General features: G+C 39.0%; 1 protein-coding gene across 19 annotated transcripts in view; it reads left to right on the top strand.

Moving 5' to 3' along the window:
* PTPRK (protein tyrosine phosphatase, receptor type K) overlaps positions 1-22,188 on the top strand; it is a 388,760-nt gene that overhangs the window by 314,180 nt on the left and 52,392 nt on the right. For all 19 annotated transcript variants that reach the window (XM_017739562.1, XM_017739558.1, XM_017739564.1 and 16 more), the window contains exons 12-13: positions 1,182-1,455; positions 4,309-4,345. In XM_017739562.1, the coding sequence (XP_017595051.1) occupies positions 1,182-1,455; positions 4,309-4,345 (311 nt within the window). The remainder of the gene's footprint in view (positions 1-1,181; positions 1,456-4,308; positions 4,346-22,188) is intronic.

Here is a 22,188-nt window from a genome sequence, read left to right as displayed (position 1 = left end):
AAAGGGGATGATAACATTTTCTTTCAGCTCAAGAAAGACATGAAACTAATTTTCCAGTTTATTTCTTCTCCTCTTTCTTCCATTCGCCAGTATCATACTTTATCTCTGCCACTGCAGTTATTGGGTTTTCTGGGCAGCAGTAGCAGAGAAAATTGACAAAATAATTTAATGCTGCCCCATAAGTTCTGAAAGGAAGAGGACTGTCTTTGCCTTTCAGAGTCCTTGCAGCAACGCAGTGACACTTCAAGAATTTGGTTCAATTTTACCTTTTCTGTTTAGAAAGCTTTATAACAAACCCAAGACAGACAAATCTGCCAGTTTAATTCAAAAGCTTCAGGTTTCTTGTCTACATGCCTTAAAACCTCCAAACCTCCTTTTTTCTTATAAAATGAAGGACTACCTTCTGCTCTCAGTACGTAAATTCTGTACTTCTGAAAGGCAGAGGAAGCTGATAATGAGTTGGTAACATCCTGCAGTCAGGTAGTTCCCCTAAAGGAGAAAGAAGAATTATAATTACTTGTTCTATTTTGAGCAGGTGATTTTGAAAAGTGACCAAACCATGATCCATTTAAAGAGAGGTATTGGGAGATTGAGGTGGTGTTTTGATGGGCTGAATACTCTGCTTCAGCAATTTGTAACATTTTATCATTGACAACTGTAGAGGAATGAGGCAGTCTATTTCAGTGGAATGGACAGATTTCTGTCCATCTGTGCTTGTATTACAGCATGTCACTTGTACTTTGGATCTGCATAGCTCTGAGCCAAGATAGAAGCCACAGCAAGGTCAAGAGGTGGAGAAGCCTGTCAGCACATTCTGTCTCTAATGATATGACAACTGCAAATTGGTGCTTCGAGCACAGCCTGGAGGCAGCCATTATGTTGGGTCTTGAAGCTCAGCTTTCTCTAATACTGTTTCAAAGGAAAATGCTAACTTCAGATTGCTTCTGATCAGCCAAGAGTTTAATCTGTTGTAGTTTAACACAGTTGTTCCTGTGTTTCTTCTAAAGAAATAAGGGTTAAAAGAAAGTAAAAATAAGAGGTCTTGTATCGTTGTTTTTCATGAAAAAAATGGATGCTGCTTCTTTCCAACAGCTGAAATAAATAGCTTTGCTGTATTTCCAGCTTTTGATTCTTCTCTGCATCCATCTCCTGTCTTGTCCTTTTTTCCCCTGTCTCACCAGTGCCTACCAGATTGTTGTTGAAGAGCTGCACCCGCACCGAACAAAGCGAGAAACTGGTGCCATGGAGTGCTACCAAATCCCTGTCACCTATCAGACTGCTCTTAGTGGAGGGTCACCGTATTACTTTGCTGCTCAGCTTCCCCCAGGAAACCTGCCAGAGCCAGCCCCCTTTACTGTGGGTGACAACAGGACTTACCAGGGTTTCTGGAACCCCCCGCTGGCTCCTCGGAAAGGCTACAACATCTATTTCCAGGCCATGAGCAGCGTTGAGAAGGCAAGTGCCAACAACACCTTTCTGCTGGAAGGAGTCAAAGACATGCCTGTGGTGACAGTTGGGACTGTTGGAGTTGGATGTGGGAGGTGTTGGCAGTGGCATGACTGAAATACCCTCGGTGCTGTGACAGCATGACAGTGTGGCATTCACATTTCACATCAGCCTCGTGTCATAGTAACTGCTACTAGATGAGAGTTTAATACATCTCACAGTAATTGTCTGAGGGAAGTAATTTCAGGGCTGTGACTCCGTGTCCTCGGTAAATAACATCCACAGTCCTTTCCCCAATTCTCAGTACCTGCACTCCTCTGAAGATTAAATTACTGCAGGATAAACAGTGTGGGCTGCACAGTGGGCTAGCAAAATATTGCAAACTTTTTAAGGCTCTCACACTGGACATCAAATAAAAAGTAAAAATTTTCTTAAGCGAAAGTAACCCCTGGCCCACCATGAGTTTGAGAGTCTTTCTGAGAAGATGTACATCAGGTTTGCACCACTGCTGTGCTGTAGAATTATGGCTATCACTCACCTTCATTACCTCCTTGATGTTTCTTTTTAACTCTGCTGCTGAGTACTGCTACTGGCTCTGTATGCATATGGAAGGAAGAAAAGTGTCAGGGAGAGAGTTTCTGAGGTTCCAGGTGGGAAGAAAAACTGTGGCTCTGCAAGCCCCAGGCTGTTCCTCTTGAATGGTTTTTCCTCTTGTAAATGAAAAATGGGGGAGAGGAAAGGTATTGGTGAGAAGGGAAAATGTGGTAGACAGAGAACCTTGCAATATTTAAAAACTAATATTTTGATATGCAGTTTAGAGAACTGAAGTATCCAGACAGTTCAGACAGGAACTAGAAAGGACAACTAGACTGATAGTCACTGATATCCACCAGAACCATTGGAAATCCACCACGCCTACCTTATGCTTGGGTCTCTCTGGTGACTAAACAAATCCTTGCTAACAGACAGCCTTGCCTCGGAGTCTTTTGAAGAAAATCTCACCTTTTACCTCTGATTATGAAAATTGGATATGCATCAAGTCAGAATGGGAGCAAAGGTGTTTGAAAACTAGATTTTTTTTCTGATTCAATAGACCACTCCCTTTCTTTAGTTCTTATTTAAAGACCTGAATGAAGTAAACAAAGTAAAATAAAAGGTGGCTTCTAGACGCCCCTCCTTATTTCCCTCACCTGCTAAAAATAATTCTCTTTGTTTTTGTGGACTACCAGTAGACTGCACTGTAAGGAAATTTGTTTCATTCCCTAAAGTAAAAAAAAAAAAAAAAAAAAAAGGGAGGGAAAAGTAAAAGTACTAAACAAAAACATAAATATTTATTTTAGCTTTTGTATTTTGACAGATAAGTAGAAAATGAGGAAGAACAGAGAATTTTTTACTTCAACTTGATTTCAGTTTGTGAGAGATTTTAATCCTAAAATGGATTTCTTATGTTTGAAACTTTGGATTGAATTTCTGTTCCTACAGGGATTTAGGGGGAGGTTTTGAGGGGAACTGCAGTGCATTCTGCCAGGACAGAGATCTAGTGGTTGTATGATAACCTCTGAGCTGCAGAATATTTAAACAGAAGCTTTGCTGTAAACCAGTGGGATCACCAAAATAGGCAGAGGGAAGTAAAGTAGGCTCTGAAATACATGGTAGGGTTGAGAAGAGGTGATCCTTGTAGGCATAACAGAAATAGACAAGTAAATCCAGTAACTAGGGAGAACAGGTAAGATTATATTAGTAAACTTTGCGGGGCTTTAATTTAGATTGAAAAATTGTCCTTATTGAACACTTACAGTGCCTCACTTTAGAGTTTTGCTAGCTCTTTACAAGCTGTGCTTACAAACCAGCATCAACATATTTTACCTGTTGCTTTCAAATCTTCAAGAGGAGACAGATCCCAGGGGTGTATTTGGGGAGGGAATACTGGGGGGTGGAGGACTAGAGTAAGCATATTTTGTAGAGTGAAACTGTCATTATTATATTTTCAAATTATATGCCAATATTGTTTAGAGTGATCTAACAACAGCAGCTGCATCCTCTCACACAACCTTATGCTATTTCAGTATGTTTGCCTTTAAAATAGTTGCACATTCTACAGTAAGGTCAGAAAACTCATTTATGATTGACCCTCATCTGTTCAGGTTGTCCAAACTATGCATAAACAAGTAATTTCTCTGTTCATTTGTTTTAATTGTTGACCAAACTTCTGAGGGAAAAGGGGAGACTGGTAAATTACACGCAAGTTGTCTTTGCATGTGCAACATCTTCTGAAGCACATTTCTGTCAGATCACTCTCTCCTGGGCAGATTGTATAGGTTATAGATTAACTGTGGAGGGACACCCAGGCTGCACCTGTGCTCAGTCCACACCCAGAAGCATGAGGGAGCATGTTGCTTATGAGCTTCAGGCAACTCTTTAATAGTGTCAGGATGTAGCAAGACATAATTTTGGAGGCAGTGGTGAGCAAATGTATCTTTTCTGCTGTACAGTGCTGCTGGAGGTCAACACTGGCTCAGGATTTTTGTGCCGAGACATAAATAGGAGTGCCACTCCTCCTCTTTTTTACTGCTGCACCCTCTCTTTATATTCTTATGGCACAATTTCCATTTGATTTGAATAACCTGAAATTTTGCTATATTTGGGCTGTCCTGCACCTTTTCTCCCCATTGTTATCCTGGAAAGTATAGTCCAATAAAGGCAAATTCCCCAGCCTCCTCCCCTGCTAAGTCCCGAGCCTTACAACAACCAGCAACCTTGTTGGGTTGTACCAGCTGATCAGTAGATCTAAGATGAATTTATGGAGTGGGTAGGGCAAGAAAAAGCCCTTGATCTGACTGTTTGCTTTTCTTTCCTTAACAGGAAACCAAAACTCAGTGTGTTCGAATAGCTACAAAAGGTAAGAGGTTTGTCCCCAGACACAAAGTAACTTTTTAAATGAAATGTGGTGCTGCTATTAAAGGATCAAAGCAAAGCCAGTACTATCCCTCTATTTTGAACCACTTGATTGTGTTAACATGTAATGGTCTGCTGCTTTTTATCTTTTGGTATTGAGCCAAGAGAGTACTGTTCTAGCAATACTCACAATTTAGACAAAATAGGGACACCTCTTTTTTCCCCCTCCTGTCTGTGTTTTTCGAGATCTACTTTTAGAGTGCTGAAGCATTGCAGGCAGTAAATAGATGGACAGGGGAGTAGAAAGTCCACGTGGGTAAACTGTCTGTTAAACTAACAATTATTTCCAAGCAGGGGTGGAAATAACTTAAATGAAGGACATGGCAGTTAATTTTCCTAAGTAAGAGCTCCAAGTGTTAGCGAGACATAGGGGAGGGTTGATTTGAGAAAGGCTTGTCTCTTTGACAGCGAGTTCCAGGGCTAAGGCTGACTGCATAGCTGTGAGAATAAATCATGTTGACCCCATACACAGCAGGTTAATCACATACTGCTCACTCAAAAATGCTGTTTCATCTTCAAATGAGGACTTAGTTGTTCTGCTTATTGTTATCTCTTGCTTTGACTGTATTTATAGCCATTTGTTTTGGTGGCTTGATTGTGCCGACATGAGAGTTGTTTGATAGACTCTGGCAGCATAAACAAGAAAGGAGCTTACAAATGCCCAAAGAGTCCTCTGCAGAGGCCCAGTACTTATGTTGTCTCTTTCTAAATGGATATTGATATTCAGCATAAAAACAACTTTAGATATGAGCAACTGGGTATTAAAGTACTGTGGAGGCACAGCAGCCCCATTTTTTCAATAACTTCCTTCAATTTAAATCTTGTTCCAATGAAAAGCTGATGCCTCTAATGAGATGGTAGAAATCAAACATTTTCTTGAGAAACCAGAAAATAAAATGTACTTCTTAGGATGTGTTAATATTTTCATCAAGTGAGGTAAGCTAATAAAAGCAGGAAATTAAAACCATGAGCTAAGCCTTCTGTAAAAAGTATATCAGCATTATTTTTCTTATGTTTACCTGGCAAGATGAAATGTTTTAATTAAAATATATTTGCATAAACAAATATTTATGTACCACAAGCATGTATTGCTAGGATTTGAGTCTAGGGAGGGTTTTGAAAGCCTCAGAAATAACTTAAAACATTTCAGGGCTGTGGAATGGGAAAGCGATGGTCTCTCTCATAATAAATTTTCTGGATAGTAATAATAAAACAGGAAGGGAATTCACCTGTCATATGAGGAAATTATTTTTTGCTTAACCACATGCAGTCCCCCAATCTCAAAGCAATGTTCATGATAGCAATAGACCTCTTGGTGGTTGCTTGTACACCTTCCTCTGCTGCAATAGTCACATTCCCCCTAATGGCTGTAGACTGAAAGAAAGGGAAAATAAGAATGAGGTTTCTTACCGTTGTGTCTTATATATTGTGTTTGCCACTCTGACTGAAGACAAGTTTTCCTGAAGTAAATGCATTACCTGATATATCAGTGCTAAACTCCTTGAAAGTGGAGCTAAAAATCAGTGTTTTATCTGACTTATATTAATTGGTAGATGTGAATTGCAAGGGGAGGCAACATTAGGAGCAAATGCTTTCTTTTCTCAGAGTCATGTACATTCATATTTCTCAAATGAGTTATACTGGTATTCTAAAGTATTTACATTTTTTAAAAGCTTGTACTGATTTTTTTCCCATGTTTTCATCATAATAGTAATAACATGATATGTCTGCTCGAAGAAAAGTATACTTAATATACTGGTTTATGTATATGCTCATCTGATTACCCTGATTTGTTTGTTGATTTGTTTGTTTGATTTTTTGTAGTGTGCAAGATCACTTTGAATCATTGGCAATAGGAGATGCCTGGTTACATTTGTAGCATTTTCATAGGGAAAAGAGTCCTGTCTCACCTTACCCACCTTACCTAATGCGCTCTAGTAAAGCCAGCATACCTGTGTAAAATCCAGAAAATTGTCTAAACTATGTATTCCATTATTAATGTAGTGTGTAGTTCTGTGTCATCTCCTGTGACTTGAAGCAGCCTACAGGTGGCCAAACTGCATTTTGCCTTGAACATGTTGAAAAGGCATTAAAAATTATAAAAAGCTATGGTGGAAGGGAGCAGGGAGGAACAACATAAAAGGTGCATGTTAAGACAAAATCTCCCTGGTAGTGAAGTTCACTGTTACCAGCAAAGTTACTTTCTTATTTCTATCTTGTGCAAGGATCTGGTGTTATCTACTGTGTATATTCACACCAATAAGATGTAAAGAGGGAAAAAAATATGACAGTAACATCATGGTTTGGTGCTGGAGAAGTTCATTCTTAACAATTTTTTTTTTTTTTTTTGAGAGCTCCCTAGCAACATACTTTACACGTATGTTAACATGTTATGGGTTTCACACGTCATTCCCAGGGTTGCCTTCTACCTTTGGGAATTGATGGAATGCTTTCTTGATTGGTGTCAAACTAATGAAAGTCAACAAATTTAAATTGAAGCACTTGTACTTTTTTTAGTCGGTATATTCCAGGTGCTGTGCTCTCATGTGCTTCAATAACAAATGCCCTGAAGTGTCAAGTCATCTAAAAGATGGTGCCAAATCATGACTAAAATATGTTGCTGCTCTTTCCTGGTGTGTCTTCAAAAAACGTTTTGGAGTAAACAGAGAAACCTACTAGTGTTGGGTGTATTGTAATACACTGAGTTAATTTTTCATAGTAAAAAAAATTGGAGCAGCACCTGTTTAAAAAGTAGCCTCCTGAGCAGTTCCTGTATACTTGCAGCTGAAGGATGAATGCCAGTGATTCTTTGATGGCCCTTAATTAGGCTAATAGTAGGATTCCCCCTTTTTCTAGACACCTACTTCCATGGCACTTTTAAGAGCTAACTTTTGCCCTTCTGCAGAATGGAGTGAATTGGCCCAGCCAGTTATCAGAAGTGATGAGAGAGTGTGAAAAGTTACAGACAGTACACAGCCTGTTCACGTAAGCTTTCATTCTTGAGGAAATCAAGTTGAAACAATGTTAAAAATAACTCCTTGTATCACAGGTGATGAGTACAACATACCTAAAGCACCATTTCCAATTACAAATATAGTCCAGAATATATATTAACTGTGAACAACTTTAATTCCTTGGACACTTTTAGCTGATACTGCCTTCCTCTGTTAAGCTGAATCCTCTTCTCATCCAGAAACTCTTACTAACCCATGATCAGTGTAATTTTTTTTTTCCAACAACATTTAATTGTTCTCTACCTTATTATTTTTTGAATCTATATAGTAAGATTACCCAGTCACGAATAACTTTCCCGCACATAGTAACTGAAGAAAGAGAAAAAATAACAAACCTTGTTTTCTGAAGAGCAGAGAAGAGTGCAGAGACTGAGAGTGCAGGTCAGATATTCATTAGGAATGGAAAGATGGAGTAATGCTAGGAAATACGTATTATTTGATAAAAACCTTGGTATATATCATTTCCTAAAGAAAGTTCTTGAACTTCCTAATACTAGCTTATTAAGGCAGATTTCAACTACAGAATCCTGCAATTGTTGAGGTTGGAAAAGACCTCTAAGAACACCAAGTCTGACCATCAACCTAGACACCATGTTCACCACCAAACCACGTCCACAGGTGCTGTATCCACATGTTTTTTGAATACTTCTAGGGATGGTGACTCCACCACTTCCCTGGGCAGTCTGTTCCAATGCTTTACAACCCTTTCCATGAAGAAATCTTTCCTAATATCTAATTTAGACCTCCTGGCAAAACTTGACACCACTGAGTAGTTCATAAGATGCACGTATCAGAATGAATACATGATAACCAAACCTGCCTAACCAAACTGTTGATAAACTTAAGTAAATAGAAGGTGTGTGCACTTCAAAGTAATAGATGATGTTGGTAACTGATCTGTCACAACCTGGAGTTGAGTTTGACTGTGTAAAACTTTGAACAGGTTTCTACTTGCACACAACATCAGCATTTCATTTTACAGTCTAAAATGTTACTGACTGCTAAGGGAATGAAACTAGATTAACATGGTCAGAGAAGAGTGATGCTTCAAATTATTTAGCATGTAAATAGACATTTAAGAGGACAGAAGGGACAGCAGAGCTGTTATTAAGCAGAGTATATGAAGTTGACATTTGTGACAGTTTTCAGGCTGCCAAGTTTGAGGCTAACACTGATTTATGTGTATTCTTTTGTTTTGCTTAGTGGGCTAGAGAAAAATATTGAAAATTTAATTAGAAGAAATCTACTGTGGCAGTAAATAAAGAAGTGGTGTGCCTGGCAGCTCTATCACAGAGTAGTTAGAGGGAATAAATGAAGTCCAGGGTTTCTCATTCCACATTTAAAACAAGAACTTCATCAATTCCAACATTATTTTCCCTTGTGGTTTTCATTTGTGTTATTAGTTCAGGCAGCATAGAACTTCTCTATCTCTATGCATGTTTGGTTCATACAGATGGATGAAAATGCCATTTGAGATGATGCGCATCTGGAAGTAATTGTGAAAGGGCAGAAAATGACTTTTTAATCTGATTTGAGGAATAAAGAGGTCTGGGTGGTAACATTTCAACTGCAAGTGTGCATTTAGTCCACCATCATTACTGCTCTGAATTCATTCCCACAGCAGTTGGGGATTGATCCAAAGGCCTTTGATGTCAATGGGAGTCCTTCCACTGACATTAATGTGCTTTGGATTAGGTCTTTAGAAGTCATAAATCTGTCTAGACCATAATTATTTCCTTGAAATTGTTCCTGATGATGTTTCTGCTCTTAGGGAAATTTGTGAAAGTCAAATCACCTCCTGTTGCAGGATGCTCAGAAATGTCTGTTACCGACTAATGCACAAATGAAGGGAATATGGTAAATGTATCTGAAAGGAATTTTCTCGCACTGTTGTTGATACGTTTTGATCAATGCTGCTACAATGACTTTGAGCTGTACCATCACAATAGGAGCTGGAGACCCAAGTGGCAATATAAATATAGAGAAGAATGCAGGTGTTTCCTAAGTCACGTCTTTTTTTTTTCACTCATTCATAGGAAAAGCATTTAATATGTTTAAACTTCAGAGGTCTTTTGCATAATGTCTTTTATCACACAAAGAGGAGAATTTAGTTGACTTGCTGAGTTTTCCAAAGATGGAAAGAGAACATTAGCATGGCATATTTTTCTCTTTTGTATATGAAATTGCAGTAGCTCACCAAGGAACCACATCTGCTAGTTCTGATAAGTAATACCTTTGGTTGTAAACAAAAAATTGCATGATCCCTTGATGGAGTATTTGATGATGGTTATTAAAAAAACAGTTATGGGAGGGACACCTCCAGATATCCAGACACAAAACCTATAATGTGAATATTTTCATGTATGTACAAAGATTGAAATCTTAGCAATATAAAGATTTCCTAAAGAATAAGAATTTTAGAAGTAAGAACTCAGGTAGAGTATTCAATTTTGTATTTAAATATTAGAGAAGGAATGTTGATACGTTGCAAGGGTCACCATCTTAGCATATATGCTCTTTTAGTAGATGCTTGGATTATTAGGTCTCTTCAGCTATTATGTATATTATTTCATGAATCAGACTATGGGCATTCAGTGTTTTGCATCCATTGCTAGAATGTATGGAGACATAAAGGTAGAAATATAAAGTTTTCAAAAAACTCGTTAGATTTTTAACTGCAATTGAAAATCCTTCATTCTCCTTATAATAAATGTGCATTTAAAAGTACCCTTTGATAATACTTCTGGGTGCAGGGGTGTATTTCAGCTCCTCTTTTCTTACTGTTCTTTCTCAATTTCTCATTTGTCTTTCCTTAGGTGTTTATCTTCTTTGTGTCATTGTAAAATTACAAGTGTTTAGAGAAGGCAAACTCTATCATCCCCTGATTGGACTGGTCTCAGCCCCTTTTCACACAGGCAGCCTATGTACACTTTCCTTTGCTATTGTGATTAACTGTACCATTGACTAAAATGGCCTCTTGCAATGCCTGGGGTTGAAGAGTGTGTGAGGTAGATCAGGCAGAGATTGCTGCCTCTAACAGCCTGTCACAGGCATTTCATGTGCACGTTCAGCCTTGGAGCAACAAGAATTTGGCTCATGTGTACTGCAGTGAAGTTTTAGAGCAGCCCTGGGACAGCTCTGTTTTCCAGAAAGAAGGAAAAACGGGTCTTTAGGAATTATAAATTGTGTTTATATGCAGCCAGTACTCTTCAGCCAGGATGACACTTGCTCTGCACTGGCAAGCGTGACAGCACAGTCAGCCCAGAGTAGGTTTTGCCACACACATAATTTACACATAAGCTGAATATCAAACCAAATAAAGCCACAAATTGCTGATGCTGGAAATATCCCTACATTCAGGTATCTTACCACCCTTGTTAGTTCCAGTAGAGAAGCTACAGTTCAAACTGATGAGGTCAAAATCAGTCATACCTGAGATCAGTTCTGTTGAAAGGTTCTTTGGATTGGGAGATTTTAATATAGACACATTTACTGAATTTGGAATTTTATAGGAAAGTCCCAGATTGCTTTGGAATTGGTTATGAAAACTTGAATGACACTCCAGTAGTAATGATATGCTCCAATCCCTAACTGGTCATTGCTGTCCTTAGTTCTGATGTGCTGTTATTGCAGAAGATGTCATGAATGCATTCAGTGTTGGACTAGTAATAGCTTCCTTCCTGCGCTACAAAAATCATTTATGTGGCTGATTGATGATATGATCATTAATAATGAGGAGTCGATGTTAGCAGATCATACATAAGCCAACACAAAAAATCAGATTCTTAAGGAGTATGTATGGCTGGTGGTCACAAAGCTGGTGGAAAAAAGTGCTTGTCTAGCTCTTTGTTATCCCTGTTACAAATGACTGACGTCACTCAAATTTGCCGAAATTAATTAACCTAAGTCAAAATAATTTAAATGTTTTCTAGGTTAAAACAATTGCATAAGCAGTTCTGAAAGCACAGTAGAAATGACAGTATATGATGGAGTGGTTGTGAAAGGCAACGGGGAGGTAGTCTTCACCGTACTCAGCTGCATCCAAAAGGTCATGTTTAAAACTGCTAGAAGAAATGAAACCTCAAGGTCAAACCTGCTTGAATCCAACTGAAAAAAACCCAAACATAAAATGTTGCATCAGTAGGCAACACCTTACCACAGAGGAAGTAATCTTTGCAATTATTCATTCTTGTATTAACAGCTGCCTAATGCCAAGATATTTTTAATAGAAGACAAAATATATTTGAGCAGTAAGGCTGCTCACTGTGCACCTGGACAGGAAGGACACAAGGAGGACATCAGAAAAGAATGGTGCCCAAAGAACTAAGAAGAAATTCAGCAACATCTAAATCAGAAATGTGCTCATTCATTTTTATGAAAACAGTTTAAGACCGTGAAATTAGCGTCACCATGTTTCTCTGTATCTGATTGAACACTTTTAACTACATGAAAATAAGTCCCACCTTATTGTCGTGAACTTTACAAGGGTTTATTAAACTATTTGCATGTCATCTCTGACAGAGCGCTAAGTTCTACAGATAGTCATCTAGAAACAAGGAGCAGCATTGCCAAGTGTAGTAGCACTTCCTAAACACTCCAATGTGTTGCAGAGCAAGTCAGTATGGTAGATTGGCACTGCTGCCAAGTTACTCGAATACAGAGACTGGGACTTTGTCAGCTGCATAAGGAGAGGATGGCTCTGAAGTTCAGGAGCTCATGCTGCTTTCTGCTCTGGTGTGAAGTTGTGTACTAACCAGGCTGCTTTTGGAAAGATGCCACCTGGAAGGGCTTGCAGATGGACCTTGTAGGCAGGGTGATCTTTCTAGAAATAACGTGGTTATCACACATCTGTCTGTCACAGCAGGAGGTATCTACAGGCACTGTTAAAACAATTTTTGTGGCCAGGTGAATTCAAAGCATAGGGAACAGAATTACAACCCTGTGTGGTGTTTTCAATGCTGTGAACTTAGGAAGTGTCTGGAGACTTTTTTGTGAGTTCAGCAGTCTGGAAAGGACTGTGAATATACTCCATGCTGCACAGCGATGAAGGTTCTTGATCAGGAGGGACTTCCAGCACCCTTTACTGTCAAAGAGGTCATGAAATATATTACATGCTTTGACACTTTTGTTTAACATCTGCTTTGTTAAATCAACAGGAAAGGTAACCACATTCAGTACCATATAGATGCCAGAATATTTAACCTGAACATTAAATCAGAGGTTCCAAATCTGCTGACTTGTGTTCCTTGCTCTTTGCTGATGACTGAGTATTGGTTATTCAAACATATGTAAGCAGACTACGTATTATTGACTGTTTCAGCACCTCTCCCAAGAAGTTTGGCCAGGCCATTTTTCCCACAGGGAAAAAGAGGTCCTGCTCTAACCTTACTGTGGTGGAAAATATCCTGAGGCAGTAGTCTGTGCTGATGCTACACAACTGAAATTTGTGAGAATAGCAATGCTACTTCACCAATATACTTTTTTCAGAACACCCGAGTTAATAGCAAAGGCATGCAGGGAGCAGCAAAAGCCAATATAGTATTTAGGATGTTAAAGCAGCATGTCTGAAATAAGAGGCATCTGGCTTCAAATAAAACTAAATATCTATTGTATGTTAGTTGTTGTCACTCTGTGTATGGCTACAAAACTTGGATGTTTTATCATCTCCATATCTAGCATCCAAACCATTTCCAGCTCATTGCTTTCATGCCCTTGCTGCCATAAAACTGCAGGATATTGCCCTGAATGATGCATTCCTAAATTGCTGTCACATTGTTAGCACTGAAGCAAGATTACAGGACATCCAGTTATGCCAGACCTGCTTATCATGCTGGACAACAGATTGCCCAAAACTGGCTTCTATGGGCAGTTGAATTGAAGAGTATAGCTCAGAGGCAGCATAATGAGGTGGTTAATGGATAAGTTTAAGGCAAATCCTCACTTATGTGTCATCAGTTTCACAGTGTAGGAAATTAAATCTGAAGATTTCCTGCTCTGGTGAAGAATAGGTACTTATGCCATCATAACATTCAAATAAAATTTGAATGGCACTGTATGGTAAAAGTGAATATAGTAGTGAAAACGTTGTATCTGCACACTTCACAGAATCATGAAAATGTTGAGTCTTCCTGGGACAATGAAACCAAGTCCTTATGTACTGATGGAAAACAGGAATCACAATCACTCTTTCCATCCCTCATCCTGCTGTGTTTCTGAATTTGCCATTTCTCCAGGCTCAAGAACGATGCATCCTAATGAAAAAGAAATCTGTCAAAGGGAGCAAGAGACCTGCATGGATGAACAAAGAACTCCTGTCATTACTCAAACATAAGCAGGAAATACACAGGAAATGAAAAAGGGTCAGGCCACTTGGAATGAATACAGAGAGATTGTCAGAGTAAGCTGAAATGAAACAAGGAAGGCCAAGGCCAAGGAGTTAAATCTGGTCAAGGGTGTTAAGGACAACAAGAAGGGCTAAGCCACTCATGATCATCTTTAAAAGGTCATGGAGATCAGAAGAGATAACTGAGGACTGGAAGAAAGCAAACGTCCCAGTCTTCAAAAAGGGCAAGGAGGAGGACCCAGGGAACTACCATCTAGTCAGCTTGACCTCAATATCCCTGGAAAGTCAATGGAACATCTCATTCTGGAGGCCACCTCTATCCACATGAGTGTCCAGTAGTAAATATGGATTCACTAAAGGGAAATCATGCTTGACCAATCTGACTGCCTTCTATGACGAAGCAACTACCTTGATGGTTAAGGGGAGAGCAGCAGGTATTGTCTATCCGGACACAGTCTCACAATATCCTCATAGGCAAACTCAGGAAGTGTGGCCTTAATGAGTGGACAGTGATGTGGATTGAGAACTGGGTGAATGGCAGATCCCAGAGGGTCGTAGTCAGTGGCACAGAGTCTAGTTGGAGGCCCCAAGGTTCAGTAGTGGGCCCAGATTGCACTAGATGACAATGTTCCTTCCAACCCAAACTATTCTATGATATGAAGATGTGTATTCTGGTTGTACAACTTATTCTTGGGACCATTAGGTAATGACAGAAAAATCAAATTGCTGACTCTTCGCCAGAACAGTTAAAAGAGGTTTTAATACTATATCCATGTTTTTAACAACAGATGAGCCTTTTTCCATATCAGAGAGAGAAGGGACAGGATTCTACAGATACTGTAATTGGCATTCAAATTTCCTCAACATATGGAAGGCATTGATTTACACAAGTACAGGCATTTTTTAATGTGAATCTTAATTTTTATGTACACTAACACCATCCGGATGGTGTGAATTTGCTTTTTTTGTTGACCCATTACAATAGAAAACATGTAGCCAAGCAAATCTCAAATTGACCATTGATCTGTTTCTAATTTCACAGATTTTGCAGAATTGAGTCTGTCATTTCTTTTTTGAAATGATGTTGCTGCATCCCCTAGAATTTTGTACCAACTTTTATAAGGACTGGTAATTCAACATGCTGTAATTATTTTCTGCAAATGCAAACGGATTTTCTCACAATTCTTTAGCGTTTCTCATTTCTGGTAGTTCATAAAGATTTAATCCTGAAGGGTCAGTTATCTGATAATATTCCAAAATTTAGAAAGTTTGTAAGGTAGTTCCCATTCTGACACCACCGCTAGGGCTGCCCGAGACCGCACGGTGTCCAGCTGCAGACATCCTTGGTTTCTGCTGCAGCAAGCGGAGAGGGCCAGCTCCTTCACAAGGAGCGAGCCTCAAACAAGGATATTGAAGAGGTGTTGGAGGAGGCAAAGGAAGAGAGAGGGGTCTCTTGTATGGGTTCCAGCTGGTTTATTGCAAGTGGAGGGTCCAGGGACAAAACACAATGGAATGAGAGGGTCCAAGGTTCTTACTCTCAGGAAAAAAAGGGGGCAGTATAAGGGGAAACAACCAATGGGGATTGACTAAGGGGGAGGAGCCAATAGGGGGGGCTATCCCATAGGGATAACTTATGGGAGGAGATTACATGAGTCAACCAATGGGGCGTCAAAGATGGGAGAACTTTCTAGAACTAATACATAGGCAATTAAGGGAAATACATAAACATGAACTCATACATAAAACTGGGTGGAGAACTCCTAAGCCAATAAACTTGAAACATGTAAACTAAGAACCATTAGGAACGTGGGAACTCGCCGTAACCACGGGGAGAGAATCAGACCTCTGTGTTCTGGAGGCCTCTTCACCATTCCTCTGAATGTTCTGTTGCAGTGGTCATCCCCCCATGCACCGCAACACCATTCTTCTTGAAATCATTGAACCATAATATTTATACAGGGATTTGCATCCATGTGTTCACCTCTCTTAGCATTTACTTTTGTACACGTCTAATAAAAAGGTTATCGTTCCTTGTCCTGGTGTAAAGGCTTTTAAGATACTACACTGTGAAAACTGAGTACTGTGTGCTTCATCTGCTCAGTGAAACATCCAGAAGGAGCCTCTGTCCTCTATATCTCAAATGGGATCAAAGATTAAAATTGCTGTATGTAATAGTGTATTTCCTTTCCTACTTGCACATTTACAGAAAATTCTATACATATCAGATAAGAAGGCTGATTTTTCAGACTACTCCGTCTTTTGAGGAATATATGTCCCAAGTGTCCATGAACAGCAGTCAGATATTAACCATCATGGTTACAAAGGACTTTTGATCAGTAACTTGAACTGTGGAGTGTTCCCTGCTTACGTGTTTCAGCCTAGATTGTGCTGTACACTGAGATGGGAAAAGCTGCTGTCTATTTGCAGCAGTCACTACATATTTGTAAATCTACCAAATTCTTATTTTGCTTTTGAACTTCATTTAGAAATCCTCCTTCTATGATAGGTCATTGGCAGTTTAGTGACTGAGAGATCATAGAATCATGTTAAGGCTGTAAAAGATGTCTAAGATCTTGACCCACTGAACTGTGTCCCCAGGTGCCATATCTGCAATTTTTTGAACACTTTCAGGCATGGTGATTCCACCATTTCTCCCTGGGCACCCTGTTCCAGTGCCTAACCACCTTTTCAGTGAATAAATGTTTCCTAATGCCCAATTTAAACCTCCCCTGGCACAGATAGAGGCTGTTTTCTGTCATTTTGCCACCTGTTACCTGGGGGAGACCAACCCCCACCTCACTACAACCTCCTTTTAGGTAGTTGTAGAGAGTGATGGAGGCCCCCTGCGCCTTCTTATCTGCAGCCTAGAGAACCACAGCTCACTCAGCTGCTGCTCATGGAAAACTGAATTGCATTATATGCTTGTCCAAATACGAAAGCTGGTAATTTGGTTGCCTTTGTATTAAAAGCACGTTGCTTACTCAGCATAAGCTCTGAGACATCATCTTACTTAGTCAAATCAAATAGCTTTACTAGTGTAGATTGAATTCAAACAGAACTGTAGAGTTTTCTCAGAGTTAGAAAGTGAAATCAATTTATTGCATGCACAGTATTGAGCAACAGAAATCACAACTTCCTGGATGTCCCTTCAGTAGTGGTGAAATTTAGGCAGTGAAATTTTATACCCATGAAACAGAACCATCTGGAAGTATTTTTCCAATTTTTTTCGGGAAGTACAAATCTTTTATGCTTTATTTTTGATTAACCCATTCAATGAACTGTTTAGATGAATGCAAACACATACTTAGAACAATTTCCTTTGCTAGCAGAGGGATCTGTGGTGCTTGCACAGATCAAAACATAATGTGATAGATGGTAAGCACAGGGTGCTGTTGGGTTGGACCTGAACCAGACAGACTTTTGTATGAACTAATGCCTATAGCTTGGAGGAGAAGAGGAAAGCTATGCAGGTACTGTAGCTGCCTGAGCTTACAGCTAGAGTGTAGTGCCTTGCTTGCCTCCAGCCAGCCCACAGAGGGGATGAGCTTGGTAAGTAGCACATGGTGCACAGCTGGGCCCACACAGCGAACCTGGCAGGGACGTGACTGCAGCATGTAGCCCATGGCACTGCTGAGGTGGGGTCATACTGCCAGAACAAGAGAGCCCCCCCCAATTGTTACCATAACGCATTCTGAGATTTGGGAAAATGAGGATGCGTCCAACATCTCATGCTAAACAACACTTGGCTAGATTTTCAAAACTCTTAAGATCAAGTGACAGCTGCTTTGTATCTAATGGCAAAATTTCTTAAAATAAAACTCCTTCCACATTTGAGTTGCTTGCTCAATGTCTTGTCAAAGCAAAACACATCAGCTGTACTGCATACTCCATTCAGCCATGTATGGAGGCTTCTTGAGTCCTACCCAATGCTGAAGTATTTCATGAAGCCAAATTTTGTTATTGCCATAGCTGGAGCTGATGACATAAGAAAAAATGTAGGATTTCCAACAAATTGTCGTAACCTTCGCTAGGCTAAAGGCGAAATACAATCACACAGGAAAAGCTGACTGTAAGTCTTTCATCTTTTCCTTCTCAGGATGTAGCTACTTAAGGTAGTTAGAAGCAAATTATACTGTGGTATAAATGTTTGAGATAGAAGCATAAATAAAACATCCCTAAACTGGAAGCTAAGTACAGATATAATATATATTTCTTTTGTCAGCTTTGAAAATGGCTATTGTATGTTAAATTCAGTTTTTTATGAGAACAGATACTCAGTTATTTTCGTATTCTGCTGGGTTTTGTGCCACATTAGTTTTGCTAACTATGTAATTTTTGAGTCTAAATTAATTGTCTAACTAGGTGTTTTACAGCAAAGAGAAAAAAGTTATCACCCTAATGAAAAATATGCAATCCTCTATCTGTAAGCATAATGGGTGCCTTGTGATATTTACAGTCCCACAACTTATTTTTATCTTGGTTAAGCAACTTGGAGGACTTGCTTCTGGTTTGGGGTAGGGCATACGAACTAATGTATGGTTTTATGTTTCTGCTGAGGTCTTTCCACTCTCTCTTCCATTTTATTATTACTACTGTCCAGTTTAATGTAAGGTATTTCAACTTTTCTGATGGGAGTTCTCTATTGAAGAGAAAGATCTTGCTTACATTGGGATATACAGCATTGCCTAACCATGCCTGTGCTGTCTGCACAGTGTATCAGAGCAGCTTTTCTGCAAACTGAGTAATTAATTTCTTAAACAGCATACTCTAATAAAAAATAGTATTGTAACTTCATTTTCAGCAAATAAACCATGGTGAATCAAAAAGTGTCAGGAGGCAAAAGAGAATGTGTGTTCTTGTACCTGAACAATTTGCTGTGTTTTTTGAGGTGTCTCGTCAATTCAAGGCTGGGTGCTGGATCTTGCCCCATCTCTCTGTGTACGTGTAGATTTCTCTCTTGGAACTGTAAGTCTCATTAGGATCAGAGCATGAGGTCTTGGCTGGGGGATTGCTCTCCTCTGATTTGTAACTATGGAATAAAGAGGAAGAACACAGATACTTTGCCTGTGTAGAGTGAATATGGTTATTGCAGTCATGTATGTGTTGAGAAAAAATTTGCTCTATAACAATAACTGACAATTTTTCCTGTTCTCCGAGGATATTTTTCATTTTAAAGTTTGGCTTTTATTTCACGTACTCAATTTCTCCACTCACATCTAACAATGTAATTATTAGGAAATTCCCATGAGCAGTATTGAAGAAAGATGCTGTCTTAGGGATATTTTAAGTTTTTCAAGACAAAAAGGGCTTGGTATCAGAATTATTATTGATTTCCAGTCACTGTAAAGTACACACACATCACAATAAAAGTTAACTGCCTAGAAGAATGTAAAAGAGCAGTGACTTTAAGTAAAAAGAAATTCCAGATTAAAAAGAAACCAGACTAAAGTAAATGCAGTGAACTGCTTTCTTTGTGTCTGGAGTGTTTTCTTCATACGGTTACTGTAAAAACAATGTTTTCTTTTGTTCTTTTTAACACAGGCAGGAACACATCAATATTTAATTTGACCATAAGTAGCATATGTATTCCATTTAACCCCAAATATATTTTGGACTTCGTATATTTTTATAATGATGATGTGAATTTATAAGTCCTTAATGCCCTTAATGCTGCCCATATGTTGTGTTGAAATCTGTAAAAATAAAAGTCAAGAAGATAGTTATGGGCTCCAAAAGCTGCAACCAACCTAAGCCAGTCTAACAGCTAAAGATTTATCAGCTGGATCCTAATGCTCCTAAACCTTTGGCAAAACAAATGTTGCCCTTGAGAACTTATCTCATTATATCTGGGCATCTTAAATCACTCTACAGAAATAATACAAAATAAAATAAAATGCTCTACTTCTAAATAGAAGGCATGATCCTGGCATCTGTGCTTCTGCCCCAAGTGCTGTCCTTCTGTGCCACAATCAGCATGAGCTTTTCTTAGATTTATGCTTGTGGGTATATGGACAACTGGAAGTCATTTGGATATGCCAGTTGTCCTCATTATTTTTATTTTTTTTTCTCCTTATCCACTATCAGTTGCTAAGGATAGTACTAGTTTTACTTTGAAGCGGTATGCAGCCAAGATTACTTCATGTACATTTTTGAATCTCAGAAGGAAAGGACAAGAAAAGCCATTATAAGGACCAACATGAATGTATTTTCCACCAACAGAAGATGACGGTGATTCTTCAGCATGTGGAAAAGCTCTGCCTCAGGTTTCTACACACACTTGCCCAGTACCTGCTGAAGACTAGTCAGATTGAAGCAATCAGGTGTTCTCATCAATTTACAAACTTTTCATACCTATTTGAAACCCAAGACTTCTAAAAGCTACAAGTCATTAGTAGTTTGGAGGCTATCTTGCCCATGGGACTTAGAATTTCTTCTTGTCATCCTAGCTTTTGTTGGTAGCCTTTTGTTAGCTGACAGTTCCTTTCTTCCTTTCACACCAGCTATTCATTTTGCTATATTTTTTCCCATCCACTCATAGTAAACTGATGAAGCAGCACAGCATTATAATGAATTCTTATTTGGTTAGGCAAAAGTTGGATTGTCGTGAGTAATCGAATTACTCCTCTGGAGACAGGATTTCTAAGTAAAGTGATGAGGTGAGGCGATTACAGCTGTAACCCTTACAAGCATAAAAAGATGTGTTATGCTAATCCTTTGTGAATGGGCTGAATTGAAAGTGAGGGAAATAAAAAAGAATGCTCTTGAAAGAAGAAGGGGGGTATGAAAGGACTACTGTGTCATTTATTCCCTTTTCATTCATCCTCTCTTGCTACAGATAAAAAAATAGTGGTAAACTGGAGTACTTTACCTTTCAAGTTTGACATTCAAATAATTTAATCTTTAACTGCCTTAAATACTGTGTAAAAAAATGAAGGGGTGGGAGGATAGGTATAGCAAAAAAAAAAAAGTGAAAAAGTGCCAGTTAGTATAGGCTGCTTTTTGTTAAGGTTGCTAAATGCTGTATGACCTTATCTTACCTTGTTGTAAAAGCAGCAGAGCGAGGAAGGGAAAAAGAGACACTGTGGAAAGTAAGAGTTATGCCAAACATTACCTTTATCTGAAAACACTTATAGCTCAAGTGCGAGATCCTTGTAACCCCCAGGCTTGTTTGTTTTCTGTTTCCACTCTTTCAGCTCTCAAATAAGAGTGCTGTGTCTCAAGTTAACACCTAAAAGGACTTTTAGAGGTTCAACTAGAAGGAGAGATGGCATGCAAATTACAATAAAGTAACTAACTGAATAGAGCATTATAAATATGTCTTATTAATTGGATAAGAAGAAGCAGCTTGTTTGTTTTTAGACGACCAAACTGGATATAAATGGCCAATGGTATTAGTAGCTTTTGGTTTTCTTCTGTTGAGTTGGTTTTCTTTAAGATTTGGAACAATTTTCATTGTTGCTTTTATTTCTTCCTTTCTGTGTGCTTTTTGGAGGGTGGGACAGTTGACCCCGACCAGCAATTAAGCACCCATTCAGCTGCTCTGCTCACCAGCAAAATGGGGAAGAGAATCAGAGGAGGGAAAGTAAGAAAACCTGTGAGCTAAGAATGGTTTAATAAGTGAAGAAAGGATTAATTTTTTTTTTTTTTTAAGGGATACAAAGGCAGTCGCTCACTACCTCCCACAGCCAGTCCAATGCCCAGACAGTCTCCAAGCTTTGGAAAAATAGAATTCCCAGGTTTTATTTAAGCATGACATCATATGACATGGGATACCCCTTGGGGCCAGCTGTCCTGATCATGCCCCCTCCCAGCCCCTTGCTGGTGGGGCAGTGTGAGAAATGAGGAAGCCTTGATGCTGTGCAAGCACTGCTCAACAATAGCTAAAACAGTGTTATCAACACTGTTTGGGTCACAAATTGAAAACACAGCACCCTAACAAGTGCAGTGATGAAGATTTACTCCACCTCAGCCAGAGTTATCCTTATTCCACCCTCAGACAGACAGATTCCTTAACAATGCTTAGACTTTAAGGTAATGCTTTTCAACATACTATATTTCCAGTGAGAATGGAGGAAGTTTCAGTAAAATTTCTTCCCCTACATAGGTTTACAGTGATGATTCAAATTTGGTGTTCTGAAGTTTCATATTAATGAAAGTCTCCATTAGCTCTAAATTTGGAAAAAAGATACCAATGGGCACAGGGGAATGAACTGCTTATTTTTCCCTGTCAGATACCTGAAACGAGCTAGAATTTGAGAACAGGGACTTTGAAAAATTATAATTCCCAGAATGTACACTTTACACTTATATTTCCCCCGAATTCCTTGAGTTCAGCTTCCCTGTAAAGTCTCTCTTTACTACTCTCTTACTGTTTTGCCCACATCCCTCTTGAAATATTTAATGTATTAGCTAAGGCAAAAAGACTTTTTT

Source organism: Corvus brachyrhynchos, unplaced genomic scaffold (assembly GCF_000691975.1).
Source record: "Corvus brachyrhynchos isolate BGI_N302 unplaced genomic scaffold, ASM69197v1 scaffold14, whole genome shotgun sequence".
NCBI lineage: Eukaryota > Metazoa > Chordata > Aves > Passeriformes > Corvidae > Corvus > Corvus brachyrhynchos.
Note: the sequence above shows the minus strand (reverse complement) of the source record. Positions and strands in the feature narration are given on the sequence as shown.